Here is a 13,659-nt window from a genome sequence, read left to right as displayed (position 1 = left end):
TTTCATAAACCAGATTTGCTGATAAACCCACATTTGCAAGTGTGACCTGTAACCTCTTTAATGTAAATTGTATTGCATGAAACAAGTGCTGCGCAAAGTATACTATAAAGAAGAGGCTCTTTTTATTTTTTTCAATCACTGCAACGATTTCATTTTCGAGTTAAAGCTTTCGTGACTACAAGGATTCATCTTCTTTGGTTCTTTCGGTAAAGTCACGTGACTTTACCGAAAGAACCAAAGAAGATGCAACGATTTCATTCATGCCCATTGGAAAATTCTAAGCATCAAGGGTCAAATTTGAAAACGCATCAGCTTAACCTCAATGACTAACTTCCTGTATGTCAGTACGATAAATGTGAGTGCATAATTATTGGCTGACAGAGCGGATGGTGTGCTGTATCACGGACGTGCCGCCTGCCCCCCCACATTGGGCTTCCCCCCGTTGTGGCCCCAGGCGGATCTCTGCGTGCCCCGGTTGAACGAGGGGGATCAGGTGATCCTGATTAACGGGCGAGACGTCTCGGAGCACACGCATGACCAGGTGGTGCAGTTCATCCGTGCCAGCACGGAGTCGCACTCGGGAGAGCTGGTGCTGCTTATCCGCCCCTCTGGTGCGTGCTGCTCAAGAATTCTTGCTGGCCTGCCGCACCCTTATAATACAACCTCTCACTGCAAAACTGGGATGCAGACATGGTGTAATAAGCGCCCTGGATGTTGCCGGTTGTATTCTATCTTCCGGTGCAGCTGTTAAAACACTGAGCAAGCTTTCTTTTTTAACCCCCCCCCACCTCTCTCCACCCAGCATTATAATTTGGTACACCACAGTTGAGTGATATGTCATGAGCTCTGGGGTAAAGTGTGTGTACTCCCACTTCTTGAAAGACACCTGGTCAGTGTGGAATAGTAGGATAATTACCCTTTAGAGAGGCTCTCTATAGTTTCCTCTAACAGAGACCTTTCAGCAAGCAGTTGTTAAGAGTAAGACTTTTCAGGGCTGCACCTTTACCTGTCGGTGCCAAACTCCATAAAAGGTTTTTTTTGGTTAGATCCGTAAATATCAATGTGTCGTTAACCCTCCACCACCACCACCCGACACAGCCAATAAGTAAGGTTTGTCACGTAAACAAAACGTGCCAATTACTTACTACTTCGGCACACCGGTGTTGGAGAGTAAACCCACAACATTTACAATTCGAGTATGATGTTTCTCTGGTGATTACAACCAGCTTCATCAGATGATTTGCCAGAATTGTGAAGAAGTCTTCCTGTTTCGGTCTTAAATAAAATAAAGGTGATGTCATCACTGTGAGCCTATCGGTGCCAAACTGCCTATACCCAGATCACCCTGCATACGTTCAATCTAGTCGGTTATCGTGAGCCGGGCTGGGTTGAGCATGTTTGTGGACTGCGAGGCGGTCATAATATGGCAATAGATTATTGAATTTATCAGTGTGTATTTTCTCCATATACTCTGGTTTTTTTTATCACATCCCAAACACTCCTAATTGGTATTGGAAGAATAACTAAATACAAAACCTTCACTAAGAGAGGCTTTCCTGTATGAATACAGGCGTTTATTATAATGAAACTTCATTTGGAGCACTGCGTTGATCCAATATTTCTTATCATTTCGATGCGTCTATCTCTAAAGCACACATTCTATTATGGCAGGTCACATGTGTAATTTTACATACGCACACGGGAAATATTGTTTTCCCAATGCCGTTGATATTCCAATGAAAAATGTGCGTGCATTGGCCTGGTTTGTGACAGGTCTGGTGACACACACACTTGAAATTCAGCAACATGGGAGTGTGGGTTGGTGGATCATTCAGATGTGGAGCATGCATCAAACACCGACCAGCAGGGCAACGCAGTATCTTTCATTGGCCGTACACCAAGTAAACTGATAACCTGTTTGTGCTTCGTTTGAGTTTTAAGTGTGAATTTTCCCCAGGCTGCCACACAAAATATTCAAAAGACAGGGATCGCACAAAAATTCCAGAGCAGGAGGGCTTCGCTGAAAATCAATCTCCGAGACGCAACTGTTATTATTTTTTTTTTCCATGCTTCACCAGACCACATTCGTTGTGATATCCAATCTCGTCTTTGGTCGCCTGCGTCCCCGTGCATCTTGTGACCCCCCCCCCCATCCCTCACACCAATGTCTCTGCCCACCCCTGCAGCTGTGTACGAGGAGTTGGAGCGCGCTGACAGCGAGCCGGATTTCCAGTACATCCCCGAGAAGACGAGGGAGTGCAGCTCCCCTGGCGAGCGGCATGTCGTGCGCACCTCCATGCAGCAGCTGCGCGAAGCCCTCGACACGGGCCAGGCCCTGCTGCAGTTTGAGGTGAGCAAGGAAACGCCCTGCCTCCGTGGCCTATTTCAACGAAATTTTACCACTTGCCATAGGACTCTTGTCACGTATTTTTATATTTAACTAATTTCTTTAGAACTTTTGGTATTCAGTTTGTTGTCCTTCCCCCCACACCTCCAATTAGCACGGTTTGCTACGTACGGTGTGAATGACATTGAACATACATAAACTAAACTAAAACATTTTTTTTATTTAAGAGGTAAGGCCCACTGATCTATATAGCTCTTTTTCAGGAGCGACCTGGCCACAAATGATAGCCCAATGAGGTTGCTGATGTGGAAATTTTGTCGCAGCCAAATACTCTAAACACATGTTTATAATTGTGGAGGGAAAAACCGGAGGATCCGGAGAAAAATCTACATGACAACTCGGAGAACGTGCAAGCTCCAAATATACATGCATCATCAGGGTTGAGATCGAACCCACGACCTGTATATCAGACGAGGTAGTTAACATCTCGCATAGCCATGTAAACATATAGCATGTTTCGATTTAAAGCTTTCGTGACTGCAGTAATTCATATTCTTAGTTCTTTCGGTAAAGTCACGTTGAAGGGAAACAACAAAATAATAAAATATATGTTTTATTATTATTTTGTTGTTTCCCTTCAATGTGACTTTACCGAAAGAACTAAGAATATATAGCATGTTGCAGGTTACAGAGCGATAATTACAGTTAAACTTAAGATGTTTGTTAAATATATCGTATCCTGTAGGGACGTTCTTCACGTCATTCTTATATCAATAATGAAAGGGGGGGACCCCCAGTGATAGCTGTCCCTGTGGGCACAAGTTAACTCTGCACCTGGCCTGCGATGATTACCGTCTCTACCAATCGAGTAATTTTTGGCCAATATTCAAATTTGGCAAAATCGGACCTTGTAACGGCAGTCACAAAGTTGGATACAGAGATAGTTTCTCTGTTTACTTATTGATGACCATTTGTATAATCATCACTGAATAAAAGGCAGCTTCACAATGACCCATTTGGTTGTCACTAACCATTACAATAGGACATTCCTGCAACAAAATATGAGCAAAGAAATTCAAATTGGATTTCGAGCAGTTTGATTGCACCTGCCTCTGGCATTGAAGCTGGCGAGGATTGGGGCACATGTGTTTACTTCACAGGCTCTGTAGTACTGGAGGGGTCTGGCATCACTGATGAGTAAGCCTCATCTTATAAAGATGCTCTTACTAGTCAAAAGCATGTTGTGTCTAAGTGATGTGTGTCCACAATGGATATATTTTTAACACTGGAGCTAAATTCTGACTGCTGGTATTCATGACTGAAAGCATTGAAAGGCTCTTCCACAAGTTATATTTCACAACAATGAAACACTGGGATGGAATGCATAATATTCTACAGATATATCATTTAAATTGGTCATCAGTGTCCACAAATTCTGATTAAATTGAGCCTATCATTGATATTACATAGGCATGTAATCATTCATAAACCTAAAAGATTATTCAAAAGATGTATTTTTTTCTTAATTGCAAATTAAGTCATTCATAAACGTTGATGCATCTTTCAGATAATAGAGCAAACGAAACATATCGTATGAAACTTTACAAAAGAGCCACTATAAGCAATACAAAATAATCTATTTTTTATTCAAATCCTTACCCCGAATTGTAACGATTCATATTGCCAGGGCGGTTGAGCCATTACTCGCTTAATGTTTAGTGCCTTTTGCATTGGAGCGAGCTTGTAAAGCTATCACGCTCCTTTTCCCACAGCAACTGTATCGCAAGAAACCAGGGATGAGCCTCGGCATGGCCAAGATGTCTTGTAACAGCAGCCGGAACCGCTATCGCGACGTCTTACCCTGTGAGTCGCACAAAACAGCGCGCACACACACACACCTGCCAGAGTTATTTATTGGCGCTGTACACGTGCTTACAAAAAAAGTGAAATGCAAGTTAATGGATATCTTTTTTCTAGCACACTTTGTATATATAATTGTAAACTCTCTGTTACGTTTATCACGTGCCAGATGACGCTACGCGAGTGGTACTGTCTGGGAACGAGGACTACATCAATGCCAACTATATCAATGTGAGTGTGTCAAGTCAATGTGCCATTACTGGGCGCAGTTGTCATTTTTACTACTGCAGCTCGCTTTCATCGAACTAGGAGCAACTCTTTGCTTATTCATACAAATGTAAATCTATACAGGGTTTGTACTGCCATTGAGTAAATGAGCTTGTTATATTCAATCCAGCTTTACAGGGCTACAACCATCCTTCCAAGCTTCATCAGCCAGCCATTTATATTCTTTAATATGCTCCATATATTTTCGTTGTAGGTTCGTGTTGTTTATTGTTTGTTTCTAACATTGTTAGATCGCTAAAAGTATGTTGCTTCTCTTGGTGTGACGTTAAACTGCATCCGTTGACGGTGTCGCATAAAATACACGATTGAGGAAATTGAGAGGATGCACCCTCCACCATGCTTCCCTAGTTATGGCTCAAGAACCCAAGTTCGGAGTGTGGTGCTGTGAGTTGAAAAGAGGGGAGTGGCATTGGATGGGATGGACAGAGCTTGAGCGAGTGACCTGCCGTTGGGGAGAGAACTAATATTATTTTCTTACAGTAAAAAAAAACTCTTATAGGAAGCTATTTTAATTTGGGACAGGTTCTTTACAGTCTTTGCCGAATCAAGTGCCAGATTTACATGAATAACTCACGATCTGTGCTGGGCCGCACCTACATAGCCCATGAAAAATGTCTCGCACTCATTTTTCCGTATGGCGAGTGTGACAGGTTTTCCTTACAAGTGTCGGGTTTGCGTTGCTGTCACAGATGGAGATAACTTCCTCGAGCACCATCAATCGCTACATCGCCTGCCAGGGCCCCCTGCCAAGCACGTGTGCCCATTTTTGGCAGATGGTTTGGGAGCAGGGATGCAGCCTGGTCATCATGCTCACCACACTCACAGAGAGGGGACGGGTGAGTGAGGCGCATGTACACTCACGTGAACACAACCACACTGATATTGCTCCCCCTGGGTGGCCGGTTGGCTCGTAGTTCACAACATTGAAACTCGCACCGCTGAGAGAATGGATTTCAGTCTAAATATCTGATTTTTATTAAATTTGCTTCTGAATTGTTGTGAGTTGATGCTCTTTTCCCGGTTACAAATTACTGCATAAGCTCACCCTCTGCCCCCAGCCCAAGTGCCACCAATACTGGCCCGACTTACCGGGCAGTGAGACCTACGGCGGGTTCTTTGTTCTATGCGACTCCGAGGAAGAGTCGGAGGCGTCCATCGAACGCAAGTTGACGCTGCGCAACGTCGAGGTAATGGTGGGGCACTTGCTCCCGTGCTTTTGTAGTCGTCCCGAGATCTGTCTGTCTCTCTGTCCATGCCTTTTTGAGATGTTATTAAGATCGATGTGATGGAGGAAACAACTTCCTAATTAAAGGCTTTCTCCAGTGTTCACTGGGTACTCTTACTGCAGTCTGGCATTTGCATTGGCGAGTATTAATGCTGCTTGTATTGTTTTAGGAAAAAAAACAATAAAACCCATTAGCTCCCAAAAGCAACATGGCTTTGGAAACGTCACTGTTAGCCGTGTTAAGCGCCGCCATGCCTGGCCTCCATTACAACCGCGTCCTAAAATTATTCATGTAATGATTCACTTTATCAGTAATTCAATCAATCAGGATTTCCATTTGAATCTAAAATATATTATTTTTTGTTGTCTAGCGGCCCGTGTGTTTACCATTTATATCAGAGGTTCATAATTCAAATATCAGTGGTCGCCATGGTTATTACTGTGGTGTGTATTAACCATAAAATACCGCGCCATCTGCTTCACAGTGGACGTTAAAGATCCATGATGTCCAAAGTAGGCCATTGTGTGTTGCCGTCATGGTCAAACTTGGATAACATTTTACAACTTGATTGCCATTTATAATAGGGATATAAATGTCAATCATCACCCCCTACTGTAAAACTTGGCAGGACCCTCTTGAAAAACAGTTGTGAGACTCTTTGAGGCTCTCCTGGGTAAACAATCAGAATGATAACAATTTTTTCGAGGTTGTAACTTTTTTCCCTGTTTAATTTTAATGCTTTTATTCACTCCATTAGCCTATATTTAATACTAGAATACCGTTTGTGTGTAATTTGTATAAATCCTCATCGCTTTCCATGCTCACAATTCCATACGCACATCGAGGGACATAAATGAATAAATTTCAATCGGTGAACCGATAACATCATTCTACGCTGGTAACTCTAAAGTCCCTGGACTCCCACAGAACAATGAGGAGCGAGGGGTAACGCAGCTCCAGTACGTGGCGTGGCCGGACCACGGCGTGCCTGACGATTCGTCGCACTTCCTGGGCTTCGTGCGTGACGTGCGCACTCGCCGAGACCACGCCCAGCCCGTCGTCGTGCACTGCAGGTAACCACGGCGACGCACCACCGATCTCCACGGCGATGGACCAGAACCACTCGGCATCGTTATTGTGGGACGGCTGCTAAATTAATTTTAGAAATATCCAACATTAATGTGGTGATTGCATTTTTATTATTCCGGGGCCCTGAGAATTTGAATACATTGGTTTGACTGCCGTGTGACGGACATCGCGCTTCTAGCATGGTGTGCGAGACAGTGCTGCTCCCTCTTTTGTGGGATATTCTCCAACACAGGGAGTGATTCACTGTACGATGAACTTTCCAAGCGGATATTTTGTGTAGTGAACATGACACCGACATTTGGTGCACTTTTACTTCCACTGTTATGTTGATATGTCTGGTGCATTTATTCCTCCTAGGCACAAGGTGCACTGTCATTATCATGTGCAGGGATATAATAAAACTACAGGCACATGACGGTTCCACCTGCCGAAAGTGGTCAAATCGCTAGCGAAATTGAGCCTGGCTTCAAAACAATGATATGTGGATTCACCTCTGGTGGTGGGAGAGGCTGTCGGGAGGTTTGTTGTAAACGTCTCATTTTGGGTTTTGCAGTGCAGGAATTGGACGGACGGGGGTTCTCATCACCATGGAGACGGCTCTGTGCCTGATGGAATGTAACGAGTCCGTGTATCCACTGGACATCGTGCGTACAATGCGGGACCAGCGGGCCATGATGATTCAGACGCCGGTAAAAATGCACAATGCAACCCCAGTGGGTTCACACACCATATAAATAAACTAAATTATGAAAATTAAAAATTATTTTTATTTGACCAGATAAGGCCCGCTGATCTATATAGCTCTTTTTCAGGAGCGACCTGGCCATAAATTATAGCTCATAAAAGTGGCTTATCATGTGGAAATGTATCACAACTAAATACTTTAAACGTGAGCACGACTCATAACCTATCTTTACCAATCACCAGAACCATCAATGTCTGGCGTTGTTTCTCCGTGGCAACGCCCGCCATCTGGAACGTCATCATCCCACTGCACTTTCACAGCATTCAATCTACATCTACTTTTAAAAGCTACTTAAAGGCCCCCCACCTCTTTCGTCTGGATTTCGAGTGACACTGAGCTTGGCTGCGCACCTCGTCAAGATAATATCTGTGCAATATCGTGCACATTATAAATTACATGATTGTAAATATTGTTAAACTTGTTTGTAGCCTGTTTAGTTTTTTGCTTTCCCTAATGTATAGTGTCTTTTCCCCTGCTGTCCATGATGGCTGGAATTCTCTCTGCTTGTGTTGTCTGCATCACTTACTGTGTCTCGCGAGACAAGTCCTTACTCAGAACCTACCTCGTATAATGGTTTTTGGAAACTTTTACATCTTGTTCTTTTCTCATTCTCTTTTTCTCTATTTTGACCTAACTTGTCTTGTATATACACTTCGATTACATTTAAGTGACTGATATATACAGTCCTTGGCTTACAACTTTCTCATCTAAAGTCTTCTGTGCCATCCTTACAACAATATAGCCACCTCTTAATCTATGTCACATACCGTTTTATCCACCTTGCATTCATATTTATCCTAAGCTGGTGGATTTCTCTCGTGCACAGTGTCTTGAAATGTCATTGAATATAAATGCATTTCAATGCATGCAGCTGTGGTGCACTGCTCCATGAACTTGAAAACCTAAGTTCGATTCCTGGCCACAGTTAATACAAGTAATGAGTGATATCTGACCGGGTCCTAGGCTCCCCCTTCACTAGCCTGCACTGACCATAATGGTAAAGTATGGTTAACCCATGACCGACATTGCATGGAGTGGCCATCATACACAAGTGGATTGACAAATACATTATTTAAAAAAAATTTATACATACAAAAATGTATTCTATTTGGGTTTAAAGCATGTCTCTCGATATTATTTGCTGTCTACTTATTAATAAGCTGTTTTTTTATTGTTGATGCAGTGTGAACCTCCTTGTGTAGAGTAATTTCCATCCGTGTCTTATCTTGTTTTGTTTTATCGCCATGCCACACGCGCGGCCAGTGTCAATACAAGTTCGTCTGCGAGGCGATCTTACGCGTCTACGATGAGCAGCTCCTCATCGCCGAAGACACCGACATGAGCGAGGAGGGCACGGAAGGGACGATCAGGATTTCCACCCCATCGCTGCCGCCCTCCAAGGATGAGCTGGAGCACAGCCCCACCTCTACAATGGCCAAGGGGGCAGAGGAAAGCTCCCTTCCGGGGGAGTTGTTGCAGGAGGCCAACTGTGGGCGGACAGGTGCCGCTGGGGATGGCGCATCCCCAAAGGCAGTGGAACTCAGCGTGACTGTGGATAAGGTGCAAGTGACAAAGCACAGGGAGGTGGCGGTCCAAGAGTCGCCAGATGACAGGAGCTGAACTACAAACATGGGCGCCAGCCAAAGAAGGCTGTGGTCTAACTTCAGGTCTTTTTATTACAAAGGTAAAAAAAAAATATTGTAGTTTTTTTTTCTCTTTGATTCTTTTTTCACATTCACACTAATATTAAAAGGGAATTGTGAGGCTGTCCAGCCTTGTGCTATTAATTTTGGCGACCAATGGATTTTATTTTTATTTTGCTTAAGTGTAATCTTGGTCATGCCAGTTTATTGAGGTGGTTTGTTGAGATCTTGAATATGAACGGACTGGTCTTTTTGTAAAGGGATACGTTGAGCCGTTTTGCTTGTCCTACTCAATTACACGACATTAGATCTGCTGGCCCTGGCTGGAAAAAAAATATTAAGTTCTCTTTCTTATAAGTATTATAAGTTTGAAGAGGTGGGTTGTAAGGTATATTAATGTCGTTTTAAAAATGCTAAAAAGGAAAACCCTAAAAAAAACCTTGCACTTGTGCACTTTATATATTTTAGTAATAATAGAGCTCACTTTCAGAGGTGGTGCGGATATTTTGAGGATGTGCGATTCTTATCAGTAGAGTTGTCGTGACGAACCCAGGGATTGTCTGAAGCAGAGGCAGCACTAGGGGGCTTTGCCTCACTTACAGGACATGGTTGTTTGAGGCCCAGTCGTGGCTGCATAAGAAGATGTTTGTGCTGGTACACCAATGGTACAAGTTTTAGGGCTACTTCAACTAAACCCCCACCGATCCATCGTAACGATATCGATAACACCACAGTAGCAGAGTACGACCTCGAAATTGTCACTCATACCCATAGTTTTCTCTATGTCTGCATAACCATGAGCTGTGAGCCCTTTGCCTTCCAACGTGTCCCTTGGAAAAAAAAATCTTGTGTGGGCAGAAAAAAGCAACGTGACCAAGTAGAATAATGTGGTCTCGGCTAAAATTAAATTGAAAAGGCCTTTAAAAATTTGTTTCTAATTTTATTTGTGCCAATATATTGCAATGGCCTATGCGTGGTACTATTTCTTGCTTTTTAGACAGACATGTCCAGGCCTTAATGAATGCCTCAAGGTGTGTGCCACCGCTGTGTGCTGTGCACAGGGCTGCTGCGTCAGCCACGTACGAGCGAGCGTAGAACAAATGTGAAGTGGCTGATTTTGATTGACTTCATGACTGAACGCAATATAGCCCGATTTGAGTCGAGGGGAAAAATGTTGCCAAAAAAAAAAGAAGTCTAATGTTTTTTTGATTGCCAATTATTTTTCTAAAAGCTGGCTTGAATGCAGTGTGTTTAGCGTCATGGAACAAGCCACATCATGAATGTCTTTCTGCAAGCAATGCTAATTCAGCCATCTCGGCATGAGCATATAGCTAGACTACTGCAATAACGAGACTGGGCCCGTGCGTCGCAGGTGCACTGTACTATATCTGGAATAAGCTTCCCATTCATATCTGTAACATAAATGAGTTGCCAAATAAGGACGTGGCATTTTTTAACATTGTTTTCAGTTTGCTTTATTTTTTTGTAAAAAATACCGATGGATGCTTTTTGTATATATTTGGTAACATAAACTAAAATACAGTTTCTTTTGTAATCCAAACAAAGTGATTATTCCTTTGGCTGATTGGAAATGAAGGCTCCTCATGAAAGGCAAGTTGGTTGTTACGGTATTGAAGTTTTTAATGCGAAAGGGAGTGGATTTTTGCTGGATTTCTGTATAGATTAACTTCATACGATGATGAAGGGACGGCTTCAGTACTAGCCGCAGAAAAGGTGTGCTTGTACAGCTATGACTTCGGTGTGTACCATTCACGCCATGTCATGACAGTACCTGCAAACCAATGAGCTACGTTTCTTGTAATTGAATCGGCCTTTAATGGGATTGTGCTAGATTAACAGTATAGATAACAGTAGGAATAATGATCCAGGAAATTAGAGCTGCTTACAGATCTCTATATAGTGGCATGGACACAACAGTACCTTTGTAAGCTAGATGCATTTGTCATGTACACACGTGCGGAAAGGTTTCGGTGCCGTTAATGCACGTGCGATTGTCAGCTTTGCGGTAGAGTCTTAACTCGGGGGTCGTTTTTATGAGCAGGCAGGAATACGTGTGCATCATCGACTCCACATAGCGATCTTTAACATGCGTGTCTACTGCCAGTGGCGTAGTGTGGTCGCCATGGGCCCTGGTGCAAGGGATGAAATGGGGCCCCCGTCCAATTTCATTTCATTAAACTGAAGGGCCCCCCCCCCCCGCCTGCACACTCGATAGCTGCGCCACTGTCTGCCGCACAATCCGTTTCTCTTGGCTGCTTTATTTGAACAGATTGAATGACGTTGAGACATGGGTTGTTTTCTAATTTATTATGTATTAAGGCAAGTTTGTTTTAACAGCTTACCTCCACTCTGTTCCATCCAATTATTACTCTAGCCAGTGGTCTAGTCATAGCGGAATTCACTGGAGCTATTCTATTGAGAGCAGAAAGAAATTAATGACCAGGCTCCGTTTAAAACCGTCACCAGCATGTGGGCTTTATAATAATAGCTTGTCTTTTTTTGTGGTGCATACAAAACACGTTTACATCACGTGCGTCAAACAAGTACTGCAGATTCGTGAAACCGATGTGGGTGATGGTGAATGCTTTTGCAAATGTGAGCTCGCTTAAGTCCACCTAATGCTGGAACGGTCTCACCTGGGTGAAATGGAGCCATGTGAATGAGGTTTACCTGATACGGGCTTATTTTATGGCAAATCGTTTTCTACGATGCCGTGCTGATGTGTTCAAAAGTGATTGTACGTTTAAATAATTTTGGAGATCACGGACCCCGTCCCTTGATCTTTTCTTATGGACTCGTGAGTTTCTCTGGTACTAAGTACTAGACCACTGGCTTTATTGGTGGAGCATATCAAGAACAAATGACACACCCGTATAATAAATTTGGAGCATGTGCTGTAGTCACTGTGGTACTGTGTACTTGGAAAGCACAATTGCAAACTTATCTTCATCCTTTGTGTAACATTTGTGCATATGTAAGGTATGTTGCTTTGGATTCGACGTTTTACTGGATGTGAATACCGGGATATGCACTGTTAAATAGTGCTTACGGCTATATATCAACTGGAAGACATTGCTTAATGTTGTTACCAATGGCTACTAAATGGTAATATGTCATCAGAGTAAATGTCTTGAGACTGAGGTATAAGTTTATAAGGCATACAGGTTCGTAACATTGACAGCACAAAGGATCATTCTCCCTGTACTGTAGTGTGATTGTCTCATTCTGATCTGATGCGGTACAACATATACGTATACATTCTTTAGATGCTTCGGCAGTGTTGTGTACTTAGTTGGTGCACACGTGTGGTAGATTAAAAGTTACACGATGGGACTTATTAATAATGAGTTGGTATCGGACCTTATTGTGTTTCACTTTAATTTGTGGTCTCGTAAAGCCACGTCGACTCAAAATTAACTTGGTGCGTGGGTCATTTTCTGACGTTTTCAAAAGTCACACACACGTCGCTTTAAGCACTTGTAATATTACCTTTTTAATTTGATGGTTCTATTATATAAATAAGACAGATGGTATGCTGTACAACAAAATACGCACCGCAAAAAGCGTTTGTGTTTAAGCAATTCGTCACTCGTAACATTTGGATTCCTTTCCATAACCGCATGAGGACACGTACATTTTCCCTACGGATTTGCTATTCGTTTATAGCCAACAATGTTCTCTCTGTAGATTTCAGAAGTCTCATGCGTTGTTAAATATCAAAACGTTTGGTATATAGTTTGCACTTACTAATTCAGTTTTTGTATTTTTCCCAAACAGGGAAGGTATAACGTGCGGAACGCAGTTTTGATGCGATTGTGACGTTTTTCCCCCCCCAGATTGGCTATCGATTTGTTTTTACTGCATTGATTGCCATAATGGTTTGATTTGGGTATTGCTGCGGTATGGTATGTACAAGTTTGAAATACTGGCCCTTAGTGATTTTTCATCTTATTCGAGGCTCCGGTTCGGTACTAACACAACATATCTTTGACAAGAAACTATTGTACAGTGATTGGCTTCATGTTTGGTACTTTTTTGTGAGGAAAAAATAAGTAACAAATACAAATGAATTGATTTGCAGATCCTTGTCGCATTTTTGTCCGAGTGTGTTTTCACCGCACATTGGTATTCAGCTTTCATCACACACGTAAGTTCATCATCAGCCACGTTCTATCCGCTGGTGGATGAAGGACACCCCCCCCCCCGCTACCACCAACCCACCAACTCTCAGGAGCTTGCAGTACTACAATCTATCTCCTGCACACGATCTGATTGGTATCAGTTGTAAATTGTTCCAAAACCTCAGGACAGAAATCTCACCGCAATAATCGCAACGAAAGCTGCGACACCTGGTGGGGAAAAGCGCAGTATTGCGCCGGTGGAGTTAAACGTTCCGTGGAGGGTCACGTACATGTAAATGCGACTTCAAATAGTAGTAAA

At 42.9% G+C, this 13,659-nt stretch overlaps 1 protein-coding gene across 3 annotated transcripts in view; it reads left to right on the top strand.

Moving 5' to 3' along the window:
• Positions 1–13,299, top strand: part of PTPN4 (protein tyrosine phosphatase non-receptor type 4) — a 57,757-nt gene extending 44,458 nt beyond the window's left edge. For all 3 annotated transcript variants that reach the window (XM_076066090.1, XM_032951587.2, XM_032951586.2), the window contains 9 exons: positions 455–611; positions 2,187–2,350; positions 4,120–4,210; positions 4,377–4,438; positions 5,185–5,331; positions 5,554–5,682; positions 6,649–6,794; positions 7,364–7,499; positions 8,819–13,299. In XM_076066090.1, the coding sequence (XP_075922205.1) occupies positions 455–611; positions 2,187–2,350; positions 4,120–4,210; positions 4,377–4,438; positions 5,185–5,331; positions 5,554–5,682; positions 6,649–6,794; positions 7,364–7,499; positions 8,819–9,175 (1,389 nt within the window). In that variant the 3' untranslated portion in view covers positions 9,176–13,299. The remainder of the gene's footprint in view (positions 1–454; positions 612–2,186; positions 2,351–4,119; positions 4,211–4,376; positions 4,439–5,184; positions 5,332–5,553; positions 5,683–6,648; positions 6,795–7,363; positions 7,500–8,818) is intronic.
• The last annotated feature ends 360 nt before the right edge of the window (positions 13,300–13,659 follow it).

This window comes from Petromyzon marinus, chromosome 10 (assembly GCF_048934315.1).
Source record: "Petromyzon marinus isolate PM22_M1 ecotype Great Lakes invasive population chromosome 10, UKy_Petmar_22M1.pri1.0, whole genome shotgun sequence".
Lineage (NCBI taxonomy): Eukaryota > Metazoa > Chordata > Hyperoartia > Petromyzontiformes > Petromyzontidae > Petromyzon > Petromyzon marinus.
This window is presented reverse-complemented; position numbering and strand designations above follow the sequence as displayed.